The sequence below is a fragment of the Strix uralensis genome, chromosome 4 (genome assembly GCF_047716275.1).
Source record: "Strix uralensis isolate ZFMK-TIS-50842 chromosome 4, bStrUra1, whole genome shotgun sequence".
In the NCBI taxonomy this organism is placed as follows: domain Eukaryota; kingdom Metazoa; phylum Chordata; class Aves; order Strigiformes; family Strigidae; genus Strix; species Strix uralensis.
Genome location: NC_133975.1, coordinates 131479186 through 131507147, shown reverse-complemented (window position 1 = coordinate 131507147; position 27962 = coordinate 131479186). Strand labels below are relative to the sequence as shown.

The 27962-nt window shown below is 43.6% G+C and overlaps 1 protein-coding gene across 1 annotated transcript in view; it reads right to left on the bottom strand.

The window, feature by feature from the left end:
- MDGA2 (MAM domain containing glycosylphosphatidylinositol anchor 2) overlaps positions 1 to 27962 on the bottom strand; it is a 387125-nt gene that overhangs the window by 109684 nt on the left and 249479 nt on the right. The window contains exon 8 of the mRNA XM_074869265.1: positions 19174 to 19467. Coding sequence (XP_074725366.1) covers positions 19174 to 19467 — 294 coding nt within the window. The remainder of the gene's footprint in view (positions 1 to 19173; positions 19468 to 27962) is intronic.

Sequence of the window (27962 nt, the reverse complement as noted above, 5' to 3'; positions counted from 1 at the left end):
AGGACCTGAGACCTCATGAAACATTTCTTGAGGAAATCTGGACACCCCAAATGCCCCATCCAAGCAAAATCCAACTCCAAAAGTAAAGCTTCATGAGTCTTATTCTGGTAATTTCTCCTTTCACATTCTTACTGACATTATTCATCCTATTTTTCCGTCCTGTCGTTCACTTCAAATAAAGACCATTTCCAAGTATTGACTTATTTTTGGACACGCTTTGATGATTTTGAGCTCTACTTCAGATCTAGCTGCTTCTTTCACCGATCTGATACATGCAGAGATGAAAACCCTTTCAGACCCATGTTTTCTTATCCTATACAAGGCCCAACTCCAAATGGACCCTGGACTCTCTCTCCTCAGCCAGGCACTTTTGAACTTCTCACATAACTTACTTTGTTGAATCTCCCCTATAAACTTCTTCTGTTAGCCAAAGCCATCTTTAAAGCAGCCATAGACCCACTTACAGTGGGAATCCCTTCCAACCATACTTTAAGTCTCATGATTGGACTGGCAGCCAGCCCACCTAAGAATCTCATTATCTAAAATTCAGAGTAATTTCAGTTCGAATGTAATTATCCAAGACTACACAATGGACACAGGGAGGCACAGCACCACCACCATAAAGTCAGCACATTTCCATTACAGTAGAAGGGCTAAGTAAGCTTCTCCACACCCAGTCAGAATTTGACATCACCCTAAAAATACTCCCCTGATGAAACAAGTCTCTGCATGAAGAGCAGAAGTAATGAACCCTGTTTCTCTTGCACTTCCTTCTCTTCCTTTTTCTCTGGATTCTCCGGTGCCCAATGTAGCTTCTGCAATGGTTTTGAAATGGGGAAACAGATAAAGAATCCATATTCTGTACCACCATCTATTTTAACATAATCACAGAATAATTTATGTTGGAAAAGACTCTTAAGATCTTTGAGTCCAACTATAAACCTAAAACTGCCAGGTCTACCATGAAACCATATCAATAAGCACCACATCTACATGTTTTTAAATACCCCCAGGGATGGCAACTCAACCACCTTTCTGGGCAGCGTGTTCCAATGCTTCACAATCCTTTCAGTGAAGAAATTTTTCCTAATATCCAGTCTAAACCTTCCCTGGCACAACTTGAGGGTGTTTCCTCTCATCCTATTGCTTGTTACTAGGGAGAAGAGACTGACCCCCACCTCTCTACAACCTCCTTTCAAGTAGTTGCAGAGGGCGATGAGGTCTCCCCTCAGCCTCCTTTTCTCCAGGCTAAACACCCCCAGTTCCCTCAGCTGTTCCTCACAGGACTTGTGCTCCAGACCCTGCACCAGCTTCCTTGCTCTTCTCTGGATGCACTCCAGCACCTCAATGTCTTCCCTGTAGTGAGGGACCGAAAAGTGAACACAGTGAGGGGCCCCGAACTTAACCCAGGAATCGAGGTGCGGTCTCACCAGCGCCAAGTACAGGGGTAAGATCCCTTCCCTGTCCCTGCTGGCCACGCTATTTCTGACACAAGCCAGGATGTCATCGGCCTTCTTGGCCACCTGGGCACACTGCCGGCTCATACGATGCTTGAGCTTTTTAGTTCTCTGTCACTAGGAAGAAGTCAGTTAACATTGCATACCAGACTTAGAAAGATTTTGTACAGAGAGAAAAACAAGAACAACAGAAAGTGGACGCTGGTCCCAAAAGATCACTCATGGCAAATGCTCCAAGAAGCAGCGAGCATGCTCTCCTCCCCAGAAAACACCCCTCTTTCAGCAAGATTAAAATGCAACCTCAACCTTTCCGTGCATGCTCTGCATGCCAACCACGCTCATCCTGGACCATGCTGCATGGCACCAGCACCCAAGGGAGTGCACATAGGTAAGGCCTCAGGTACATCAAGTGTTAATGATGACGTTACCATACATATATGTGTGATAACTACATACACATATCAGCACACAGAACTATCAGAGGTAGTTGGGAACTGGGCGCATTTTTTAGCTAGAAGCAATCAGCAACTATACATTGTTGAATTTCAGTCTGATGGGCACTGATTATATATCAGACATGGATAATTTTTTCCTGAGAAACCCTTCTTGATTTGAAAAGAAAATCAAGGCGGCCCTTAAGAGTAGCCATAAACTGCTAATTTCCTCTTTTCGCAGAAGAAAAAAAAAAAAAAGCAACTATCAAAATTTCTTTTCAAGGAGGCTTTATGAAGGACTGGTCCTAGACTAAGCAATATCCCAAGGGCCACAGAGTTTTGAGATGGGTGGCAGCAATCATCCTGCATAATACATCTATGCGGAGTAAAATGCTAATTACCAATTTTCAGAAACAAAGCTGTATGAGCTCCTGTGAAGGAGTGTGATTAGAGGATTAGTGAGATATGGCTGGATATGTACAGATTTGTTCTGTGTGAGTGTCCAACACGGCACGAATAGCACAGCCCAGGGAAGATGCTTTTCATTCATTTCTGTAGATCATTTAACATCAATGTTCTTATTCTCGTTTGTCTTTTCACCATCAGCATGTCTACATGCTGCCTACACACTGCAGCACGTTAGTGTTTGGATCCAGAATTAAACTCTTACGGGTTAGACAGAGTGCCTTAAAGAGATGCAAAGATGAATATTACTATTAAAGGGTTGTAGGCTCACAGCTCCATAAGGTTCAGTAAGTACTAGGTATATGCAGGAGAATCCCTGCAAAGGTCAACAATCTTTCTAAAAACTTTCCATCTCATAACTGCCATCACCTGGTGAGAGGGAGCACAGCCAAAAGAAGATCAGGCTGCTTTTGTTAGCGGTTCAACACCTTCATTTTTTTTTGACCAACAAATTCAGGCTGGTCAAATGTAGATCCAACAGCAAACAGGCTGCCAGATTGAAGATCATGAGAACAGAAATTAGCAAGACAGGTAATACTGTAAAGAGAATCACAAATCTGATTACACCTGGGCTAATTAACATCCAGGTCAGAAGTCCAGCGAGGATTCAAATTAATTTTCTCCAAGGACCAAATTCCCTTCTGGCTTATATGAACACAACACTAAAATCAGTGGAGCTATCTCCATGTTCACCACTAGGAAATATGGCTTTTGTATCTTAAAGATACATACCAGTGCAGCAGAAAATGCCTTAAAATAAACTCTTTGATCTTTTGAGACATAAATCTTCCAGTCCAAAGAAAATGTGAGTACAATTGTGGATGCACTAAATAATGACCACACCAAAGAAATTCAGGGACAAAATCAGAATTAGATAAGTTCAAAATATAGGAGGCCTCTGTGGATGTCTGAGCTTATTATAAAGTCCTTTAGTCTTCTTTCTCCTCTAATCCATTAGACAGGAGACAGTTTGCTCTCTTAATGAAGCTGAAAACAATAAATATACAATAAACATTGTATATTTACATCAGTGTGGCCTCTTTCATGTTGAGCTTTGGCACTCAAAATACAGCAAGAGCATACAAGGTATTTGTTAATAAAATCAGTGGCTTTCCTCAAAAAGGCTTGTAATGTGAGTAATTAGGAAAAGAAATCAATTGGCTAACTGTAGTGTAGGCTTTAAGCTCTAACATGAGACTTCGAATGAGAATTTCCAGCTCAGGCAGTCAGATGCTAAGGACTAAAGTGGCAAAACACCATTAACTGGGCACATGCACAGGCTAAACTTCACACTTGGGCAATACAACCCTGCCAAGAGCCTAACCAAAAGGAGAGATAGAAGCAAAGAGGGAGAAGGTGGGAACTTCCGTGATTAGCACCTCCAGGAACTGAAAGGTCAAGTCCTGGTAGCTTGGTTGTTTAAGAGTCAGTGCCTGAGAAGTCACAAATTTGGGGCCTTGCAGGCTCCATGAAAGACTGGAATGAATTTTAATCTCTACATGATTGAAGAGAAAAGGCTAGGACTGCCTCAAATCAGGCTGAGGCAGAGGTGATGAATAGGACAGAGAGGACTTGCAAGTGAGTTGACCTTGACATTGCAGTCAACTATCTTTTCTGAGAAGAAAAACAGAAGAGTGTAACTCAGAGGCTCTGATTTCTATCTGGAGAACAAAAAGTCAGCCTAGATCTGCCTCAAGGATATGAACAAAAGCACATACAGCACATATAAACTTGACCTGTGGTTACTCTAATTTTCCTGGTGGCACTGTGCAATATCAACAATTTCTTTGAAATTAATTAGAAACATGATATATTTTCATTCAGTTTTGGAGACACACCACACAAATAATGTTTGGTACAGAAGAGCCAAGCTCTTTCTTTCCTTTGGTGCAGCAGGATTTTCTAAGAGAGCTGACCCTCCTCAGAGATCAAAAATAATTCACACCTGTAGGAAGAACTGAGCTTAGAAGAATGTAAAGAGTACACAGATATAGTCACACGGGAGGGGCCTGGACAAGCATCAGTCTAAAATAAACACTGAAACCTCTAGAGAAAACTGGTGGGGAACCAGGGAGGTACAAAAAGGCTACCCAATGACAAAGCCAATGCCTGCCTTGAAAACGGGGGTGGGGGTGGGAGAAGGAGCTGAAGAGCTACACCCCAGACACCTTAATTTCAGTTCCCAGAAACATTCTGAACAAACAATTCAATAATTTGCAAGCGCTTGGAAGATAACACCGAGATGAGTAACTGTCACTAGGGATTTGTCAACAGCAAATCATGTCAAAATAATATAATTTCCTTCTTTGAGAGTATGAGAGAGACAGGTGGTTGGTGAGAAATCACTGATATCCTGCACCTTATCTTGGCCTGAGCCAGGCATCTGATGCTTTTTCTGTGACGTTGCTGTAGAAGTGTGACCTGGTATGGTGGGAAACTTGAGCACGGGGTGGTGTAAAACTCATCAGACAGCCACATTCACAGGGTCCTTGCCAGAGGCTCCTGGCCAGAGCCTAAGGGTGTATTGCAGGAGCCCTGGGGTCTGGGTCTATCCAAGCCAGATGCTTGGACAAGGAAAAGGAGCTGAACAAAGACAGCACGGAGAACTGTTGGGTGGAAAGGGAGTCTGCAAAATAATGTCTTGGCTTCACAGTAGATCACAGCTGAGTGGGAATCAGCAGTGTCATGCTGCTGTGTGTCAGCCTGCGATGGAGGAACGGGGCTACACCGCAACGCTACACCTCTCCTCTGCCCACCAGCTGTAGGCAGAAGGGAGCATAGCTGTGCCCAGGCTTGGAGATGCGCTTCGAAAAGATGAGGGTTAACCTTGGAGAATATGGATGAAAATAGCAATAGTGATCACATCTAGACAACTCAGTGTGTACGGTAAATCTGCAGGAAATGGGTCCATGTTGTAAAGAGAAACCTGAAGGTCGACAGGACACATCTAACTAGGTAAGGAGCGACCAAAAGATGATAAACTGCTCTCCATCTCCACTGTGGGTTGGAGGAAGAATAAGGGGATAAACTGTATGAACAGAGGTCTGAATAAGAAAGAGCTGTAGGGCAGGGATGGACAGAGGGCATGCGGAAACTGGAGAACATGAACAGTCTTGACTGATGCATTTTAGAAGCCAGGTAGGGCTGTCTTAGGGCAGCTTCCACCAGCGCACCACAGCCACAACACTGGCAATTTCAGAAAGCCCTATGCATGTGCATATTAAGAAAAATACCTTTTTTGCTAATAGCTGTACAATTTCAACTCTAACAGAGCAAGGTGTTTGGTTCTCTGGGTTCAGTTACAGTGCTTTGCTTAAAAAGGGTAATAAAACCCAACAGTCTCTCTTTTCATACCACCAAAGATTTAATGGAGGAGATACGTAGAGATGCCTGTATTTTCCCTCCATAGCTCTGAAAGTACAAAAGCGTGTGTTGAGGGTACCAAAGGCAATACAGGAAAAACACATCTAATGAGATCATTCAACAAATAACAGGCTTCTTCACCGATGAAAATGCTTGGCATGGTTTCATGTTGTAAGCCTAAACACATTGTAATTACCGTTACAAAACAAGTTACAGAACATACTGCATCTGTTGGCCTTTCCAGTGCAAACCACGATGTCCAAGAGAAAAAATAACCACGCCTCATTGCAGAGGCCAGTCCCCTGTTGTCTCATTCTAACGAACAGCAGGCATCGCTTGCGGCCCTGCCCCTCTGTGTGCAAGCCAGTCCTGTCACAAACAGGAAAATGAGGATAGATAGAGTCTATTAGGTGTTACAAACAGGGTAAAAAGGAGAAACTATGCCAATAATAAATATGAATGATAAAATAAATCTGAATAAGCTGCTACACCTTGAGGGAAACAGTCGATTAAAACAGGGATAAAAATGGCTTTATTGATAAAAATATGTATTAATGGGCATAGTAACTACAAAGGAGCCTGGAAAAGTGAGAAATATGTATTAATTCTGAATGGTTGGAATATATTTTCAAGGGCCTGGACTACCCAGAAATAACAATTCCTCTAAAAAAATATAGGATATGCCTTCTCTTTGTTTACTCTCCAGAATTTTTATTTACTGACCCAATAATAAATGAAAGGTGTGAAAATTCCCTTTTGTTATGTAGAAAACATCTGAATATAAGAAGGACAGTGCAAGAAATCCTGTTACTAGGAATTTTCTACCATAAACTTTCCTCAGGAAAGCAACTTGTGCAGCTTACCAATGTTGCCACCAGCCTGCGAAGACCCTTCATGGTAGATGACTGTGGCCCTCACAGCAAGAAATGGAGGTCAGAGCAGTGCACGGTATTGCTGCTTGGTAACGACAGGCATGATTTAAATCTCTTTGCACCAAGCAGAAAGGTGGTGGAGCTGGACAGCGAGGCCAAGTGCAGGGAGCACAAGGTTACGTCCATACCCCACTAAGCCATTGACACAGAAGATGCACAACCTACGTGTCTCTGAAACCCTTCATCCACTGATGCTGCTGGCAATACTCCTTTCATCTTCAGCAATTTAACTCATAACGTGGTTTCTTTGCTGGGAGAAGAACAGTAAAAGAGGATCTCTTGCAACATGGACGACACAGATTTTTCCAAAGCCTGATGGGAGCAACCCAAAGAAGAAGGGTCTCCAAAAAAGCATCACTGCCCCAGAGCAACAAAGATCCTCCCAGTTTTCACAGCATCTCAGTGACTGCTGCAATGAGTTTAGCATCCTCTGGACTAGCTCCATTAGAAAAACCTGATTATATACCAGCACAATTCAGGTCTAATTTCATTCCTGCTGCTGAGTGAAAGGAATGTGCCTGCTGACACAATTTTTTCCTCCACAGGTAAAATGATTTGCAAAAATTCTTATTAACAGCAGTGGACAACACATCTGAATAATAAAAATAAAATCTGCCATCGGGTAGTGCAGAGAAAGTGGCAACCTTTCTTTAAATATGCATGTAGCCCTAAAAGACTCTATTTTTGAGACACAGTCACAATGCCAAACATTTGAAAGTTAGACAGGAAGACAGTGATTTATAGAGCAAAATAAATAATCATATAAACAAATACATGATGTAACACAAAAACATTCACGGACAAAATTAGTTGCATGTCTATGTCAATCCAAATAACCTAAAACTTTTAACGCTTCACTTGGCAATCACAGTTTTAGTTGAAATGCATATTTCTTTCATTATGGGAATAAATCTCCAAAGTAACATGGGGGAAAAAAAGGAAATATATTTACCAAGCATCTTCATCAGTTAAAATGGCCAATGGCAAAAAAATCTAGCTGAATGCCCAACCTAATTATTCCAATTCACCTTTCCATGAGTTGGTTGGTTTTGACTTTGTTACAACTTTGCTGAAAGCACGCGTTTGGGCCCGAACTGTATGTAACTTTTTACAGACACAATAAGAACTGCTGGCAAGCATCTTAAATTACTAAGAAATTAGTAAAGGGGCCAAGGGGAGATAAACAATTTAAAACACCAACAACAGGATAAAGGTGTTTGCTGACATTTGTGTTTGTTTTTTTTTTTTTTTCTCTTAACTCATGTTTTTTTAATTTTTCCTAACTGAAACATTCCTTCTCATTCTGCTGTGGTTATTTCTAGGGACTTCACTGAATGCCACAAGTCCTAGCATAGTCTCACAGATTTCCCTCTCAACTTTTCGGTGGTAACTCGCTGTACATCTGCTCTTTGATTTCTATCTCTTAACTAGTTATTAATTGTGAAGCCAGTCTCTCTTGCAACATAGTTTCTTTAAAATGGGACATGGCCTAATGCACAATACCAATCCAGAAGAAAACCTTCATTCTTGCAAATACCATATGTAGGAAATAAAGCCCCATAGACAGTCCACTGTCCTTTCAGGCATTCCCATTCGCTCTCAAAAGCCCATTAAAGCCTTTCCAAGAAACAACCAGGTTTTTCTGGTTCCTTCCAGGAGGTGCTGCATATCTGGTAGCTGTGCAAGCTGACACACTAATCAACGTGGGTGCTACCAGCTTCTTCTTCCCCTTGTGTTATCTCTGGCAGGGTCCCTCTGCAAGGACAGCACTGTGAGGAGGAACTAATCACTTGTTTGCACGCCAAGGGAGTAACACCTTCCTTGCTGACGTGGGAGCAGAGCACTGCCTGGTTAGGCAGGACCTAACCGTGCCACATCTCCCCAGTACCTCCCCTCACTGCTACAGACTCAGGAAGAAAGCTCCAGTGTCAGTGTGTCCTCACAGAAACCATGAAACCAGTATTCTACAGACGAGGAGAGCAGCGAGAGCTGTCGTGCCTCTGCAGCACTTTAGCTCTGCCAGGAAGTGGGAGGGAGCATCACGCTAACCCTGGAAGCTCCTCACCCTGAAGAAGCCCTGAGCGTGAGTCAGCAGCAGGATGTCCCTGGGTGTCCCAGACCTTCAGGGATACCAAATCTGCATAAAGGCCAGGGAGTTTATTTAACAGCATGTGCAGACACTCTCCTCCATAGCTTCTCTGGTGCTGGCTCCATCCTATCTCCCTCGAATTTCCACAGCCGTCCCACCCACCTGCATTAGTCATAAAACTATTAGAAAAGGCACCATCCAACGACTATTTATCCAGTCCTAAAACCCACGCTGGGATGAAGCAGGGTGAAACATCACAGAAAGATGTGTTCTCACTTGATGTACAAGAGGGGAGACACGCGCACACACAAGCCTTTCTTGACTTTCAGAGGTCTATGTTTATATTGGAGACTTCCTGCCCAACTTGGTGACATTTAGGATCAGAGCATCCCTGTGCTCTGGGGAGAACAATCTTGTCCTTGCATTAGCGTGAAATAAACCCAGACTCCAGCACATTTCAACCTACCATTTATACGCACTGAAGGTTTTTAATGGAGCAGAGATGCTGTTTGCTTCATGCTGATCCTCCCTCTCTTGAGTTTCAAAGGATGGCCTAGCTTCATGGAGCTAACTTGAAACAGCTGGAAGTACCAATACACCAGCATCAGCGAAGAGCTACCACGGTTAAGAGAGAGCAGGTTTCTGTGAAAAAACCTGAAAGAAATACTGATGGATTAAGAACTGCCATTCTCCCAAAATTATCAATTTGACTACTCAGATCCTGGATGCCGTCTCCAGAAGAAATAGAGCATTCAAAGACATCCTATTCTGATTCTTCATATTTTAAATATAAATATGCAACATTTACATCTACTCCCATTCCTCCTCCCATTCTCACTTCTTAAAAAAACAAAAAACTTTTTGTCTAGAAGACTCTTTGGTCTTGCCCTCAGACACTACTGTGAACTGCTCTGTGGTGTAAGACTATCTTCTACATGACCAATTGTCAAAAAGAAACCTCTATGAATAATGCAATTTTTTCCAATAACATCCATGTTTATGCTTCAGGTTCTGGGGTACTCGCTGCTATGCTGTCTTTTGGAATTTCTAACAAGAAAAAGATACATCTCAGGAGATTCTCTGAGCAACTGTAGTTTTAATATTAAATAAGAAAAAATTCAAATGATCTCATTCTCATTTACAATTTTCCATGTTGCCAGTGTTTGCATATTCATTACCTCTCCAGGTCACCAGACACACATTGACCTTGACCTTGTTAAATGTCAAAAAGCTCCCAGTATTTTGCTTTGCTGATCAAGCCATCAATTATTTCCATATATTTTTCCTCCCTTGCTCCGTTCAGATGAATTATATAGAAAGCCATAATTGCTTATGCACTATGCAGAAATCGTTCTCCATCGTCTTTCACTGAGAATTTTACAGAAGAGATTTTGACCGTTGTTTTACATAGAAGCACTAAGAGAGTTTTCTGGAAAATTTCTAGTCTAAGAACTAAGGACCTGGGAACTCTACCCATAGGTTAAACACAAGGACAGTGGTAACAATATCTGGACTGCCTAAATATATATCACCATAGGGCAGACTGAATCTTTAGGCTCAGGAAGGCAGCGTGTATCTGTGCCATTTGAGAGCGACTCTGGGAAAAACCTACAACCCAGGGATGCAGAGTTCCTCCAACACAACACACCAGGATGGAGAAAACAACTTCTGAAAGCAAAGCAAAATGATAAAGGCAAATGGGAGCAACATGTATTTTGGTTTTAAAGTTGCTAAGGTAATTTATTAATTCCCATACTCCCAAAAGACATAAAAAATGGCTCAGAAATATAAAAGTAGCGAGGCCTTCCCTCTCTCCCCCCACAAAGAGCCTAAATCAAACCCAAATCCCATCTACAGAGAAGGAAGTCTTTCAGAAAGTAATAAGCTCAACAGTCTGGGAATGTATCGGGTTATGTAAGACTTGTCCTGAATACTAATCAGCTTCTTCCACTCAACTCTTCACTCGTAACATAAGGGGGAAAAAAAGTATAACTGTGATGTAAATAATGCAAATTTAAAATGTAAATACAGATTTTCTTTATCATTCTAACCTGCTTAAAAATAGATTTTAATGATTATTTAAAAATAAAGACATTTTCCCCATTCAATTACTCTTCTTGCCTATGGAGATTCCCTGACTATCCCCTTTTTAATACATTTTCATAGTTAAAATTTTATAAGCAGATCTGGAAATCTAGAAGGTTTCAGTCTCTGGGAGTTTTACTTGCACTCCTGATCCCCACTCACGAAACAATAACATTAGCTCGCCTGGCTCTGTCCAGCAATATGAATGAAGAACTTGAGAGTGCAAAAATCTTCCTAAGTAATGAGCTGTTGTCACAGTCCCAGGAAACACAGGGCACGTTTCTCTGGAGATGAAACTCACTGTGAACATCTCCAAACTAGAGCAGTGATCCCCGGCTCCCTTCACCATCTGCAGTGGTGTAACTCCCCCCTCTCTTGGGCCGCTCGGTGCAGTTTCCACCCCCCGGGGCCGCACGCCAACCCAAGATGGATTGGGAAGGGCAGTGAACCAGAGTGTTAAGGCATGCCCTTAGCACACCCAGTTCCTATGTCCCCTACCACTCGGACACAGGAATGACAATCAATCACCTCCTGACAGCCCAGCACATCCATACTTGGGTCGTAGCCCAAAGCGGGTGAGAACAGAACTCCAAGATCTAGCAAGTGCCAGGTGTGCACAACTGGTGAAAAGTACCAGAGTATTTCATCAGCCAAGTTGGGTTGAAACAGAAGAGTACCTGACAAAAGCCAATTATCCCAGACCCTACAAATAGTCACCCTAAGTGAGACCCTTTGAGCTCTCCTGGATGGCAGCAGGATGTGACCAGCAGCATCTCCCCTGAGCTGGGACACCTCTCAGGCTCAGACCCCTCAAAGTTTGAAGACCCTCTGCCCACAAAGCCAACGAAAGGCCAGGGCGAAGTCAGACTTCCTGAGACTCAACTATCGTCTGTTGAGGAATGCCAATGCACTGTGAGTATTTGCTCCAAACTGGAGAAGAGGGAAAGTTTAACTACAGGCTAGCCTCTTCTATGCACCTCGTTACCTATCTATGTGTTTAAATATGCGCATTTGCCTTCACAAGTGTGGGTGTCTACATAATTCGCTGGATCCAAATATTTCTGTCTGTCTCTGTGTGCGTATGTTTTGTGTTTATACATATGCACATACACACGTTTTGAGTTAGGGTACCTTGTAGTAAGTTAGTGTGAATCTTGTAATTATCAAATCTGTAATTAAGTTGCTGTTTTAATTATAACATTCTACCAAATTACCTCGTTAATCTCTAAATTGGTCAGTCATTAACTGCTGCTAAAATTCAACCTTTTGATCAGCCTCACACCACTGATAAATCTTGAATTGCTGCTAAATCATAACTGTATCAAATATTTCATTGCAACATCATCCCCAGTCCCTGCGGGGCTTTGTCCACCCACTTCAAAAAAACCCCATCCATGGACTCAGAGTCTGTAAGTCTCCTGGCAAATTACTGCAGGGATTAGCCACCCTACCTGTTAAAGTTTCTCATAATTACTTTCCTAAATCTCCATGAGTTTTAAGCTCATTAATTCTAGTTCTGTTTTGGATGGAGAACACTTCATTCCTTTCTTTTGTAACAAACTTTTATTTCATTATTAATATAATATATAATATTTACATATAAATATTTCATCAGGCACATATTTAGACAGTCACAGAATAGATATGGCAATTTTCCGAGCTGCCAAATTGCCTGTCGAAAGCATAAAAGATTATTTTTTCCCATCTTCAGCTGCAAATAACATCTACAATCAAAGTAAAGCAGACCCAGTTCTGAACTCTCCTGCCGATGTAAAACCCGAACAACTAATTTATGCCCCACTGATACACTGCAGATTTGCAATGATGCACCTGAGATCATAATTCAGCCTCATATTTCTTACTAATTAGCTCTGTTCCATTTCAAATATAATCCCTAAAGAATGTTCCCCTTCAGCGTGATTTCATTAGTTGTTTAGAATTTATTACCGAGTAGGAATGACATACATAAACTGGAACTCAAACTGAAAGGCAAACTCAGAGCATTACAATGTGGCCAACTGCTCTGCCAACCAGGTTACCATGAAATATCTTTGATGTTTTAAGAGGCTTTACAAGTACTTGGAGACCAATGCATTTGGAAAACAGTTTATATTATAAACAATATTTTATGTAGCACCAAAGTAAAACTGGAGCATATAAAATCCAAGCCCAATGTGCAGCAATGTCCACTGTGAAAAATGATTCTGTCCTTCCTGCTATCATTACTTGATAAGGTACACGATGTAAACATTTGATTATATTGTACCTGATGGCATTTTTATTTCCCAAGCATTCTCTTCCAGCAGTAAAAGTGGTGCATTTAAATTATTACTAGATTGCACCCCGTCTGCCAACAGCAGGCATTTATTTATTTATTTTAACTTTTATTTATCCAAATTTGCACACAAGAAAATGGTGCTGCGAGCAGGTGCAGGGCTCTGAGCACTGTCACCGCAGGCAATTCCACTTTCCACTTGTCTGTCTCGGTGCCCTTCTGAAACTGAACTGGGACGAGCCACCTTTGGGAGCACGTGTCTGGAACAGCCCTTCCTTTCCAGATGCCACACTCTCAACTCAGAGCAAGGAAGCCACATCCTAGAGACCTTCCTGGTTCACGGAAGGAAGGTTCATGCCCGGTGGGGTTTCTGATGGGTCCCTCAAGGGCAGGCACAAGCTTCAGCAGGAGCTGGGGCTCCCTCTGGACCAGCATCTTTCATTTTGGGGGGAAACGAGCAGCGTGCCTTGCAGCAACAGAACAATATAAACAGTGCCGTTGCACAAGCACTTGAAGTCACCATGAGCCAGCACAGGTCTCTAAACAGTCACATACGTGCCTCCTCTGCCCCACTCAGCCTCTCTTTCCCATGCAGAGGCACGCAGCAAACCACACTGGGGAGATGAACTAGTTAAACCCTGGCACTTCTGCTTTGCGAAGCTGATTTTGCACCTCCCAGTAAACCGCTCGTGTCATTTAAACCTGCAGAAGGGATCCTCCTGGACCCAGCAAACAACCTTCCCCGTGAAAAAAGCTCTCCAAAACGTGGAAGGAAGATGCAGAAGGATAAATGCTGTTCTCTGAAGGGCTCACACATTGAGCATACTATAGATAACCGCACATCCCAAAGAGCCTAGTCATGGGTGAGAAACAGGCAGAAAGGCCCTGCAAAAGCGGGCGCAGAGGAGCAAACCAGGCCAGCAAACCAGGCTATTTGGTGCTGCCTGCTCCTCTCCAGGGTAGCGACACCAAGACAACATCCGTGGGTCCTAGGAAAATCTCTGCTTTCCGAATGCTGTCTCTGCACACACGGCTCCTGGGGAACCTGCGCCAGCAGGACTCCACAGACCAGGCTCTGCTGATGACTTATCTACAATGACAGAGCTCCCTCAGCTCTGTCCCTAGCATCACAACTAGCTAGCTTCATCCTTCTTTTATCCTGTGGGGAAAGACAAGCAAGAGCGAGAAATGCACTCAAGCACTTTACAGAGTGATCTTTTACTCTTGTTTTTCCCCCAGAGGTCTTCTCCAACCTCCCACGAGAGGTGGACAAAACAGTAGCAACAACGATCAAATCCCACTGAAGGTGTTTAGCTCTGCCTGCTGCTTCCATGATCCTAATTAATCTCTCAGAGAAAAGCCAGCAGCGCTCACAAATTCTGCCAAACAATAAAGATCAAAGTCAGTAAAGCCCATAGCTTGTGATGAGTGCCAACACACCTAAGATAAAAAAAACACAGGATAATAATAGCAATAAGCAAAGGATACGAGGTTTATTGATCAAATCAGATATTGCACGTCTTTCCTTACTACAGCATCCTCAGAATCTTGTCTCCAAAACCTCTCGGGTGGGAACTGTTATTTCTATTTCACAGAAAGAGAACTGGGACAAAGAAAAAACATCCCAGAGACATTCCTTAGGACAGGCTCTGCTGATTTCTGTGGATGCTTCATTCTCCATAGCCACATAGGGAGCACAGGCACCTAACACTCAAATGGTTAAAAATTTTAGTTAAATTCCTCTCTAAGATCTACTCACAGTTAGACCTCAAAACAAGTATCATCTTCGCTGTATTTTACTGTTGAGCAATCAACTTCAGGACATGACAAGGATGGCATGACTCAAAGTGTACCGAAAAGCACACTGACCACGTCTTCTCCAACAGACCTGGGCTCAGGGAGATGAGTCTTCCTTCGCTTTTGGTTTCCCATCATGCATTTTCATTTTCCTATTAGAATTTTTAGAATCTGATGGTAAACATAAAAAAAATCAAAAATCTTAAACCACAACTTGAGGCCAAACTGACGAGGCACAGAAACCAGCCATTTTCTTAGAGAACTCAGTCTGGGATCCTGGCATCACTGAGCATGGGGTTAAAGGGATGGCAGAGGAAAAGAGAGGTAAGGAAAAGAAAAACACTGTTAAAACTGTTCAGATGAACTGCAAGTGGGTCGAATAAAAAAAAAAAAAAAGCGCCTTCATCTTTGAATTTATCTTTCATTTTTCTTTAGTTTGAACCAACAGGTATGACCTAAAGCAGTAGTTCCACTGAAAGATTTGCCCTGTGGAGCAAAATAGAGTAATACACTACCTCGGGGAGACAGAAATTCCTACTCTCACAAGTAGAAACTCTTCTGACACCCCAGAGAATGGGAACGTACCCAGCTACCAACGACCATGAACATATCTGGTTACACACCCACGCACCACACACAAAGTGAAATCAATGAGTTATTATATAAGTGTTTCATTAAATATCTTTCCCTGTTTATAAGTGATAGAAGGATCTAAAATAAATATTACAAAATTCCTGAAAAGAACTGATTTTTATGACAATTAAATAAATGCTATCCTCATTATGGAAATGATGCTGAAGTCGATGTGAACACACGTACTTTCCTCCCACAAGAAAAATAATGAAAGCATTACATAGTATCTGCTTTGTCCATTCGTCTCTAAATTGTCACTTGCTGGGATCTGAATAAAGTGGGTAGAAATCTAAAAAGAACAGATTAAAGAAAAATCTCCTGTAAATACCTGTTATACCCCTGCTTATTATAACCATTTTCAAATTGTGTCTCTCATCTCTTTCAGAATATGTGAACTGCTGCATCTAACATAGAACTAAACTTACATAAAAACAGAGCTTTTTTTCAATCAGTAAAATATTGTAAATTAACAGCAATCCAAGCAATGCCTCCACCAGCCTTTGGAAGTCAGCGGGAGTCATCCCAGTCTACCAGGGACTGGCTCAGGTCCTGAAGAAGTACAGCTGGTAGGAAGTCCTCATCCACATCCTGGGCAACATTCCCCAAGACACAGACCCAGTCATCCCTTCCTCTAACATGAAACACATGATTACCTTCCTGCTGAAGAAAATAACAGCATCTACTTAAGAGCCTTGAAATGGAGACCAGGATAAATGATGCAGAGCTTGCTGGATGAATAAAAGAATTTCTATGATGCGAAAGACTCAAAACAGTCTTCCAAGGCAAAGTGGGGGACACATCACAGCTGTTATACAGAACCATGTCAAGAGTGCTTCTGAATACTTGTTCTTCTAGTATCCCCCAGTGAATTGAGCTTCAGAGGATTAAAAAAAAAAAAAAAAAAAGGCAAGCAAAGCTGAAAATTACCTTTTATTGCCTGAAAACACAAGGAACAGAGCTCCTTATGGGCTCATAATGCTCCCAAGGAGCGAGATGAGAAATTCTGGGCACTGGGGACAGGACAGCCAGCTTGTCCCGGTCATTACTTTGTGGGTTTGCTGTTTGTAACTGCTGGAGTAGATTTACTTCCAGAGCTTTCCCACTGAAGGTCTTGTGCATCATCAGGAACATCCTCCACACCCGTATTTGTACATGAACTGAATGACTTGAAGAAGCCTCCATCATCCACACATCATCGCAACCAACCCAAACCCAGATGTTGCAATAACCAGCCTGGACTCTGCACAGACATATGGAAAAGATGATGTACGTCGACGAAAAGAGAATATAAACTAAATGATTAAGATGAAGGATCCCAGCGGCCAGAAAACAAAATCTTTTCTAGTTCTCATAGCAATTCACTGACAGAAAAGGGGAAAGAAGCCACTTTACCGCCTCCTTGTTCGTGGAGACCGTTGTTCCACTATTTGTGTAGCGGTTCTCGTTTGCAGATTCACAGGGGACTCTGCAAATCAGTTCTTACTGAGTTTATTTTTCATGTTTCCTCTCTGCTGTTCAAGATCATCAAGGCCTGCAACACCACATAGGCTGATCTTCAGTCCAAGCTACACGAAAATCTTGCACATTATCACCTTTCTCACCCACCACTGTTGCTCTCTGGGGAACTAGTCTTTGTCATGCTGCTGCCATCCTCCTGAGCTGTCCCAAGCCAGTGTCCCAAGAGCAACAAGCCAGGGAGTATCACAGCAAGTTTTCACAACCAGTTGTCTTTAATTTACAACCATACTGAGCAATCTTTTCTTGTCTTTTTAATGTTTGCAATGAATAACAAAGACATGTCCCAGCAAAGTTGTGGTAGCCAAAATATACCACATCCAGCCTCTGCGCATACACCTGATAAACTGCAGCAACTGAAAATCCCTGCAATGGTTTTGTGCTGCTGCTCTCTGCATTTTCCCCAGCATCGACCCCTCCTCTCTTGCACCGTTCATGCTGTGAGGGCCCAGGACATGGCATTACCAACTCTATCAGCCCTGACAGCGACCTGTGCACGGTGGCATGTCCATTTACAGAACAGACTTGGGGCCCTGTCCACATATCTTACGCTCTGCCCTTTCATGTCTTTCATCTTCTACCTTTTCATGATGTTTACCTTCTGTAGATCACCTCTTCCATGCAGCTAAAACTAAACACCTACAATGATGATGGCTGGTTATAGGGGATCTGAAAGAGAACCTGCGTGTCATCAGGAGTAGTCCTAGTCATGATAAACACAAACCCATCATCAGAATAACCATGATCCTAGTAATAATAACATGAGTTGTTATTAAAATTAAATTTCTTGTGTCAGCAATTAAAATTCTTGTGTCAGCAAGGGCTCCCCCGTGCTCACAGCTCTGAATTAAGGCAGCTCACGCAGGCTGGTCCAGTCCATTCGTACAGGAGCCAGTCTTCCCTACAACAATCCATGTGCTTTAAAACTTCCATCAGTAGGAGACTAATCCCCCCTGTGATCATTTTACACTCTATAGGGTAAGACAGACTTCTCTGGAGGATGACCTAAGATCCAAGCCATTTTCTGCAATCTCTAGAGACGGAGCCAAAAACACCCCTGCTCCCAATTCAGATCCATCAGTGTGGGTGGGATGAAGCCAGTCCTAATGCAGATGAACCCACAACCAGGAGAAGCCTAAGTGAAAAGGGTCCAGATTGCCTGCAGGATTGACTCTCAGGAGGCTTTTGGTGACATTAATCCACGTGACTGCTGGCTGGGACAGAATCACGCTTTGATAAAGCCGGCACACCAGTAAATAGCTCTGATGAAAGCGCTGCAGATACCACAACATGTAATCAAATGCATAAATAATTTGTTATACAACAGACCTTGGAAAAAACAAATCAGTTGATTATTAGTAATAACTATGTATATTGCAGCATCTCATCCCTGGAGGCCCCAAAAGAGGTCAGTTGTGCTGAGCACACAACACTTAGAAAGCAAGTCTGCCATAACATTTGGGCATCTGAAACTGGAATAAAAGAGAGCTGCACAAGACACTTTATAAAAAAGTAAAAATAAGTACCAACAATACAACAGACACACGAAAGCCATTTAGAGAACATCTTTATCAGATACACAGCAACAAAGAACGGCTCATTTTTTCCATAAACCACATCAAACCAGACTTTTCATTTTCCAATAATAAACGCTGAGCATTTCCAAAATAATTGATTTTCCCTTATGCTTTCCTTCCCACTCCTGATGCTGATGGTTCACAGTCAGTCAGAGCAGACTATGCAGATCTGCATGCAGATCAGCTAAGATGGAACAGCTTTTTCTCATTTTTTTCTTCTTGTTTTACACAGTATCAACAAATGAGATTAGTATCAGATGTGCATTTATAGAAATATGTCCTCCTATGTCATTTACTTGTTCCTGTGTCAAGAAATTTAAAGGTAGGCACTGGGGAAATAACGATTGCCTCACACTTTTTTTTAAATATAAATAGTACTCCTATGTCATTTTTACTTCTATATTTACATTAAAACCATGGATTCAGGGAACTACAGAGCCAAAAAACACAGCATCAAAGATGTAACAACCGTAAGACTCTTGCTTCAGGGGAGAAGTCAGTCAACTTTTTCTCATCAAAACCACATGGAAAGAAAAGAAGGATCTACTTACACTGTACAATGAGCTGTACCAAAGCTTCTCTGGGTTTCACATTAAACCCATTGTATTGGCTGGTCTGGCACCTGTAGGTCCCCGTCATCTCCCTGGACACGTTCACTATCCTCAGGATCCCATCGTAGCTCTCCGTCTGCATCGCCCCGTCTGGCATCGCCACCTCCTTGTCTGCTCGGGACCAGAGAATGATGGGCTTGGGCTTCCCTGTCACCTGGCACTGCAGCTCGATCGTGTCCCCTTCCCGGGTGACCAGGGGTGACTTTTCTTGAGGAACAGTCAAATTGGGTGGGACTTCAAAGGAGAAAAAAAGACGTTTCAACAATCAGCATTACAGAGACATCAGGTGGCTTTCTTGCTTGTACAGCCATAACTATATATGAAGAATTAATTTATACACAGACAGCGGCGCACAGTGACTATATATTGGAAGACTGTGCAGTGCTACTATATTTATGAGGCAGTGTGCTCAGCTGCTTGAAGTGGTTAAAACAAGATTTAACAGCCCCAGCTATGGCACTTATTTGCCTCCCTGTACATCTCTGAATGTCAATATGCCGTACCAGTGTACATCAGCACCTTTGGACCACCAGTCGCAGCTAGTACTTTTATCACTGCAAGTTATGTCTTTCCTTTTTATCAGTATTTGGCACTAAAACCCCTTTTTTATAACCGACTGGCTGCTGATTTTATCCAGCTCATAATGGCCGCGCAACGAGGAAGAATCGTGCCAATTCAGAAATCAGCTCAGAATTCAAGACCTGAAACTGAAATGCAGTTGGCATCTATCACAGGAGGTTTATCGAAGTGTTATTTTTTCCATAGAGATTTGCATTAACAAATCTGGAAGAAATACCTGAACAACTGTTTCCAGCAGGATTTAGACAGCCCTTTGGAGCAGGAATACCTGGCACCACTTGCGATGCCCAAGGACCCATCCTTCCTCCCCTCCGCAGTCTTGCAAGAGCGAGACTTTCTCATTACCCCCAACGCCTCTCCAAATTATGAGCCATGGTGCTGAATCACCAGCCCTCGGCAGCAAGGAGAAGAGAGCTTGCTGCAGAAGAGACGCTGCTGTGCAAGGTGCTTGATCAGGACAGAAATGCTGCAGAATCCCTGGCAAAGGCATCAGTGTTTGCACAACAGGCATCCCAGTGAGCTTCCACCATCGGTCCCGTCAGAGGTGGCCCCTCCATTTAGGTGACAAGAGTTTGATAATTACAAAGCACCGTGAGCTCCGCCGGCCTGATGAGAACTGTTTTGCCATGTCCAATTACCGTTCCCATCTCATCATACCTATATTGGGTTTATAGCCAATCTCTTACTCCTCTCTTAGCACAACACAAACGAAAGCTCCATCTCTGAAGCCACCTGCAATCTCCAGATCACACGTGGTGCCTTCGGTGCTGCAGACCCTCTCTTAGAAGGAGAGGAAGAGCTGTCGTGTGGATATGGAAAATATATGGAAAAACGTGATTTAAGCACTGCCTACCCTCTCTTTTCTTTTGTGCCTTCTGAAAACTCAGCTGCCCTTACAGGTCTTCTGTTCTGACTCATGCAGAAAGATGCTTTCTGTTTTAAAACAGTCCCTCCTAGGAGCATTACCTCTCCACACTGTCCTGCCCTCAACCACTTTGCTTCAATGCCAGGACTGACAAAATACAGCTTGCACTGCGACTCCTGTCTGCAGGAAAAAATAATCAAAGGCTATTTTCAGGCCTCCAGAGGTGGAAACGGCAGACTTGTACCACTGAGAAGCAGTTCCAGTTTCCCCTGGGATCTACCCCATGTATACGGACCTGAAAAGCCTGCTAGGAATCAGAGTTTAAATCAGTGACTTTCATAGGTACCAAAATGCTGTTTTCAGCTGTTTTGAAGACTTTAATAGCTCCTTCTGAATCTGGTGAGACATGCAAAAGTGGAAATAACTTTTTTCCACAGGAGAGCAAAGGAAAAATTATTTTATACTTTAAAAAAAGAAGGAAAAAAAAAGAAAAATAAAAAGGAGAAAGACTGCTTAATAAAACATTCCCAATATTAATAAAATATTCGTATTTTTCACTTATGCCCATGTGTGCCATTGCAGGTCCTGAGCACAGGCCAGTGCCCAGGAGACCTGGATCAACTGGAGAGAGCCCAGAGGAGAATCACCCCATGAAGATGCTTAAAAGCCCCCATCTGAGGAAGGGCTGCAGGACATGAGATGGTCCACCCCAGCGAAGGGAGGGTGGTACAAAGCCCTGACCACAGTCTTACCAGAGCTCAGAGAAAAAATACAGAGGGAAAAGGGTGCTGAAGGTGGCGAAGGATGAGACAGAAGGAGCAGATGTGTGCTGCTCTGTGGTTCTCCAAGATATTCTGATTGCATTTCTCCACCAGCGTGTGCCCTTCCCTCTCCCTCATTTCTACACCCCATGCTTTCGCTGTGAAGAGCTTGTGCTTGACCTGCATCAGTCAGGTGCTTGTGGTGGGACTCCTCTACCTTCTCTCCCAAAAGTGAGCACATCTAATAGATACCAAACGGCCACTTTCTAAAGCAATACTCCATGAAAAACTGGGAAAAAGATATTGTTCCAAGACGGAAAATACAGTTTAAAGAGGAAGGTTTGAAAGCATACTGCGCTGCCCCCCTGCAGGAAGGAGCATCCTTCTGAACATTTTTTCCAGCTCATCTGGCTTGTGGCTTCTCAGCTTAGTTCAAATAATACGCAGCTCTGGATCAGTAAAAAAAACCATTTAGTTTGTCCCTTCCCCCCGGGCAGTGGATCTGCTTCCCGCTGTGCATGTGCGTCGATCAAAGCATGTCCCAGTTGGTTCAGATGCTGCAGGCTCCCTCGAAGCTCTCCTCTCACTCCCTGCCCCTCCAGCACCTCCAGCTGCCCCAGGGAAGCACAACCTCCTCCCATCTCAGGGATTCACTGACCATGAGAACTGTGAGGCCAAGACCGTGGGGTCACAGCCCTCAAACAAAATACCTGTTGTCAGGAGGGAGAAGGTCTGTGATCTGCTACGTACCCGCCTACAGCGCTATCGACACTTCTGCTTTCAACCCCATGGTCCGGATGGGTCCAGGACATGAGTTTTCCCTCTGGTGGTTGTCCGTGTAGACCTACTTCTGGACATGTTGTGCTGTCAGCCTGTTCCAGACTCCATCCTTTCCAGACTGTCATCAGAGCAACAGGTCTGGACTATAAAATCATGCCCTGTCTTGGCCTCAGAAATCACCCACTTTCTGGCTGGGGCAAGGGCTGTGACTTCTCATCTCAAGCACTGAACCAAGAGTGGTCTTGGGCAAATGCTGCCTATGAAGGCAACACATGACAGAAGAGACAAAAAATGAGAGAGGAGGCAGCAAAACCAGCTTTGTGTGTGGAGGCTGACCCAACCCTTCACTTGAAACAGGGATGGGAGACAAACTGAGGAGCTGTTCCCCAGATATCCTCAACTTTCTTCTGGGTTAAGGAAGTCCTTCATCCAGCTCGTCAAAGGAGGAGTAAACAGACAAATTTAGTGTTTGCATGAGGTGGATTTAGAGAGGAAGGGTGGCAGAGATGTTTGGGTGGAAGTAGGGGCTCAGGAAGACTTGCAGCCACACTGTGGGGATGAAGGAAGGCACCAGCCCTGAGCTCCAGCTGTGGGAGCCTGGCAGCTGCAAGAAACAGCACCTCAGACTAAGAGGCAGGGGAAACACAGAAATTTGTACACTCAAGAGAAAACTATGATTCATATAAGGAAGAAACCAGGAAAGAATATACCCTGCTTCTCACAGTCAGATGTAGCTTCTGGAGGCATTTGAGAGGAAGGAGAGTGAATGGCACAGGACATGCATGTTTGGGGGGGAAAAAAGAAGTAATAAAAAGAAGATGCATGCCAAAAAGGTCCTGTGCAACTGTGAGCAAGTAATTTACCCTCTCTTTAGCTCAGTTTTCCTTCTGAAAAATAGAGATAACAGTACTGCAAAAACTGCACACTGCCAAGATAAGGACCATAGCCTACGAGGTCTGCAGGCATGCCGATAAGATAGGCTGTATCAGTACCCCAGATGGAAAGATACCTTAAAATACCCTGACTCATCTTCTCCTGTGGCATTTTGCAACACAACCAGTCTCTGTCACATTGTAAGCCAGCCAATATATTATTATGGTTTACTGCATTTATTAATGTTCTGGATACTGGAAACAGAGAAAGAGAAAGGAGGGACAAGGCCATCTATTAAAACAAGTCATTTCATGGGCAATGCCATAAATAAAAAGCCTGGCTGAAGCTTTCATGTATCACATTTGACTGACAGTGCCCAAGACGGTGAGCTCCCACAAAGTGTTTCTCTACCCCCACCGCAGCGGCTATGGGCACGGGTCCCACTTAACTCAGATGATGAGTTTCTGCTGTCTCATTAGAAGAAGGACAGCATTGAATCTTTGCTCAGGGAGGAGTTTTGGTAGGGTTTCCCTTTTTTCACTCCCTATTTATTTTCACAAACTCACAGGTACTTAATTATCTCTGATATATCTATTCTGATGTCAAATTAGCTTAAATTAGCTACAAGGTCAAAAAATATCAGGGGGTGTGGGGGTTTGCAACACGCCAACTGAGAGGAACAGGCAGCCTGATCATGTATGACTTGTTTTCATAAGCAATAAAACTAAAAAAAAAAAAAAAACAAAACACAAAAGAAACTCAAATCAATGCAATGCCCACAGAGAAATCAGGAAGATAGGGGGTGTGTGGTGTGTGCAGAGAGGGGGAAAGCTAGAGAATCGAGAAGAAAATGATAATTCAGAGTTTTTCTTCCTTTACTATGATCCAAGATGTAGGGAGGCCCCAGCATCAGGCGGCTGAGCCTGCCGTGGAGGAGGGTCCGGGAATTCTGCTTGAGCAAGGGTGTAGAAACTTAGAATGACAGCATCATTTAGGTTGGAAAAGACCTTTAAGATCATTGAGTCCAACCATTAACCCAACACTGCCAAGTCCACCACCAAGTCCCTAAGCGTCACATCTACGCATCTTTTAAACAGCCCCAGGGATGGTGACTCCACCAGTTCCCCAGGCAGCCTGTTCCACTGCCTGCCATCCCTTTCTGTGAAGAAATTTTTCCCAATAACCAATCCAAACCTCCCCTGGTGCAACTTGAAGCTGTTTCCTGTCGTTCTATCACTTGTTAGTAGAAGCAAGGATGCCTGAGCAAGGGTGCAGAAGCAAAGATGAATGAGCAAAGGTGGGTGAACAAAGGTGCACAAGCTAAAGTGCATAAGCAAAGGTGCAAGGGTGTGTGAGCAAACATGCATGACCAAGGCTGTGCTAGCAAAGGTGCTGCCATTGGGGCGAGCAGAGGGGGGGGTGCCAGTCAAGCAAGCAGAAGCACCAAGTAATCAGGGTGCTGCCAGCTGTGCCAGCGTGCTACTGGCCATTGTTGGGGCATTGCCAGCTGTGGCAGGGTGTTGCCAGTTATGTCGGGGTGCTGCTGGCTGTGTTGGGGCATCACCAGCTGTGCCAAGGTGCCACCAGCTGTGCCAGTCTCCCTGTCCCAGCGGGTGCTGCTGCGGCACAAGCCGAGTCTCGGAGGGGCTCAGCCCCCCTCGTTGAGGCATCAGCATGTCTCCTGCAGCACCAGCTAGAAAGCTTGCTGCAAATAAAGGCCAATTATGTTGCTGCTTGTGCAGAATAATATATTAGTTAAACCCTATATTTGAAACAACAAAATTACCTTATTCATGCAGCAAGTGACTTAAAAAATAAGTTAATACTCTTAGCAGTTCAATCTGTTTCCTGAAGCGGAGGGTTATCAATTGAAAAACAAAAGTGTTAGTAACACTAAAGTAGCACCTACTTTAAGAACACATACTGTTATCCTTTGAAATTGGCAGAGGCACACGCAGAAGAGGGTTCCTGTTGATATATGTCCACTCCTGGCTCTTAAGTAAAATGGTCTGAGACAACCTTTGCCTCTGAAAGTCGCTGACTCACCAGAAGGTCAGATGGCAGAAGGTATCACTGTATTCTTGTCCTTTTTATTTTATTTTTGTTCAACTGCTCCTTAGGCAGACATGTCTGGGAAACCAGACTAGATCCTTCTGCCTGTTCTCCTGTGGTAGTTCTACTGTAATTCCATTAATTCAGCACAGTCACTGTGTCTACAGGAGAATGGGGACAGGACCAAAGTAGCTATTTCAAAGAAAATGCATGAGCCTAATATGTTTATTTGCTGGTATTCTGGGTAGGTCCATTCTAGTTCCACAATGTCTGGGTAGACATTCTGGTTCTGGTCTACTCTAGATCTTTGAAATCCTGATGGGTCAAGTTATTGTCCCTATTTTGAACCTCTGGATAGCTTAATTAATTCCCAAAGAGGCAATGGCAGAGGCAAGAATCTGCTGACACAGAAATCAAGGGGCAGAAGATGACCAGAGTGAGAGGACAAGGAGGCCCTAGAAGTGGTGACCCCATGGTAGGCTTGGGAGGGGACAGCACAACTCCTGAGCTCTTTACCAGGGATTACAGGTGGCACAGGTGAAGTAGGGGCTACTGTCGCTCTGTATTTCCTCAGGTGCCTTGGACAGGCAAAAAGGAAAGCCACAGCCCTCAAGCAGTGAGTGCCAATCCTAGCAGTGATGGAGAGCCTGCGGGCTTGGGAGGAGCTGTGGGCTAGTGTGATCAGTCTGCTTAAAACAGTCTAATGGTAATAACTAGTAATTATAGGATAGAGCAGAGCAAAGGAGTGTTTGAGCTGCATATCAAGAAATAATCTGTAGTGGAGATTACTCAGAGATAATCTCCCAAAAGAAGTGTTGGAAGTCACATTGTTCAAGTAATTTAAAACGAGCCTGGATAGGGAATATTGAAGAATCTGCACTGTTCTGGCTGGGAGATAGAGGTGAAATTATTTGCGTATCCTCCTTCTCTAATATTTATGAATTTGAAGGTCTGAATCTCTCGTATTAATCATCCTCTGCCAGAGACATGGATTTTGGTCCCTGTTCATGATTCATACTCCTTATGTGATGGAGGGACTTTTTAAGGCAGGGCAGACTAAGCTGTCATATAGGAAGCCAAGCTGGTATATAAAATGTATTTAAGGAAGATCATTTAGCCTTTGAAGGGCAGCAAGCGATAATTATTCAGGTTCTGTAGACATTTCTGTAAACAGAGACTAAAACTGCTCAGTGTGCCCCTAACATGCGGTTCTTCTAGGAGGGAGCATATGCTGAAAGGGTCTCCTGAGGTGAGAAAAGAGCCTCGGGGGAGACTGCTGATCCAGCAAAATGGTTGGAAAAGCAGCTGAAGTCAAGAGAATTTACTTTAACCTTTCCATGGCCTTTCATCACTATGAAAGATCCATCTAGTCGTGTGGAAGGTAAATCGAGCGACCTGTAAGGAAATCAAGTCTTGATTTCACGGTCGCTTTCTGTTCTCATTGCTCCAGTTCCCTGAGTGCCATCCTGCCCGTATGCAAAGAAGAGAAGGCACCACAGCCCATGTTTTCTTGGGCACAAGCCACTTCTGATTGCAAGTGAAGACATGAACATCAACCACCAATTTCCTGAGATCTGCTTAGACAGTAGAATAATTCCAGGATCAGTTCTTGTGCCTCTATGTACTTTTAATACCTTAAAACACCACCTTACTCTGCAGTCAGACTCTGAAGAGGCACATTTTAAACCCAGAACATACACAGCCAGCAGCAAATTAGCCAAATTAGCTTTCAGTGATCTCGCAGGAGTCATGCTGCGGAGCTCCATGAGCCATATGCAATGTGAGATGATGAGCTGACTCCACAGCCCTCCGGAGAAGAATAAAGAGACTCCACAATACGTGGTCGCTAAAGAGGGTGTCTGCTTCCAGAAACCCAGCAGAAGGAAATCCGCGGTGGATGAACACATCCTGGAGAAATCAGATGTCCTGGGGGAACCAGGGGCTGGGGAGGGAAGGAGCTGCAGAGCAGGAGATGGCCCGTCCTCCCCGCAGGAGCAGGCAACCGAGCAGCTCGGCCAGCCCCGCTGCAAGCTGCGTGACGGGAAGGGACGGCGGCTCCCAGGGATAGAATTAAAAAGAAAAATCTCTGCACATTAAGTACTAAAATAGAACTATAAAAGAAAAGCTTTTTAACAAAATCTGGCATTTATCTGTCCCTTCTGTTCACCTATTCCTTTCAAACATAAACTCCAAAGATAATGGCTCACAAAAATAATCAATTTACTGCAATAATGAAATGTCTGTCTATTTTCCGGCATGTCTCAGGGTTGCCCATGAACAATCACTCTGGACAGTGCTTAAGGTTTACAAATATCTTAATTGGACCACTAATTATCTCACAAAAAGCACTTTTTCATTATGCAAAGAGACAGTACTGTGATTTTAATAAACATTTAGAACTAAAATGAAGGTCTCTTTTATGCCTCATCAAAGGAAGAACAAGATGACCAGAGGACACATACTTCACAAACAGATCAAGGCCACACGTCCAAACACATCAGCCTGGACGTTTAATTAATTCATTATTTAATAGATAGCTGATTAGCTTAACAGGGAAGCGCTCTTACCATACTGCAGGGAGGATACACAGCCTCATATATACTAGTTCTTCAGGAATTTTTCTGCCTGTCTGTGGCAGCACTTATGGAAAACCAAATTTATTTGTCGACATGACTAGCCTTGGAGGTGCAACAGGAGACCTGGAGGCCACCAGCCTGCCCGGTGTTCATGCCCAAAGTCCATGTCCCCCTCTGGGATCTGCCTACCCCAGGGTACCTGGGGTGGTACACGCTCAGCACATCTTCAGGTTCACCCAGAGA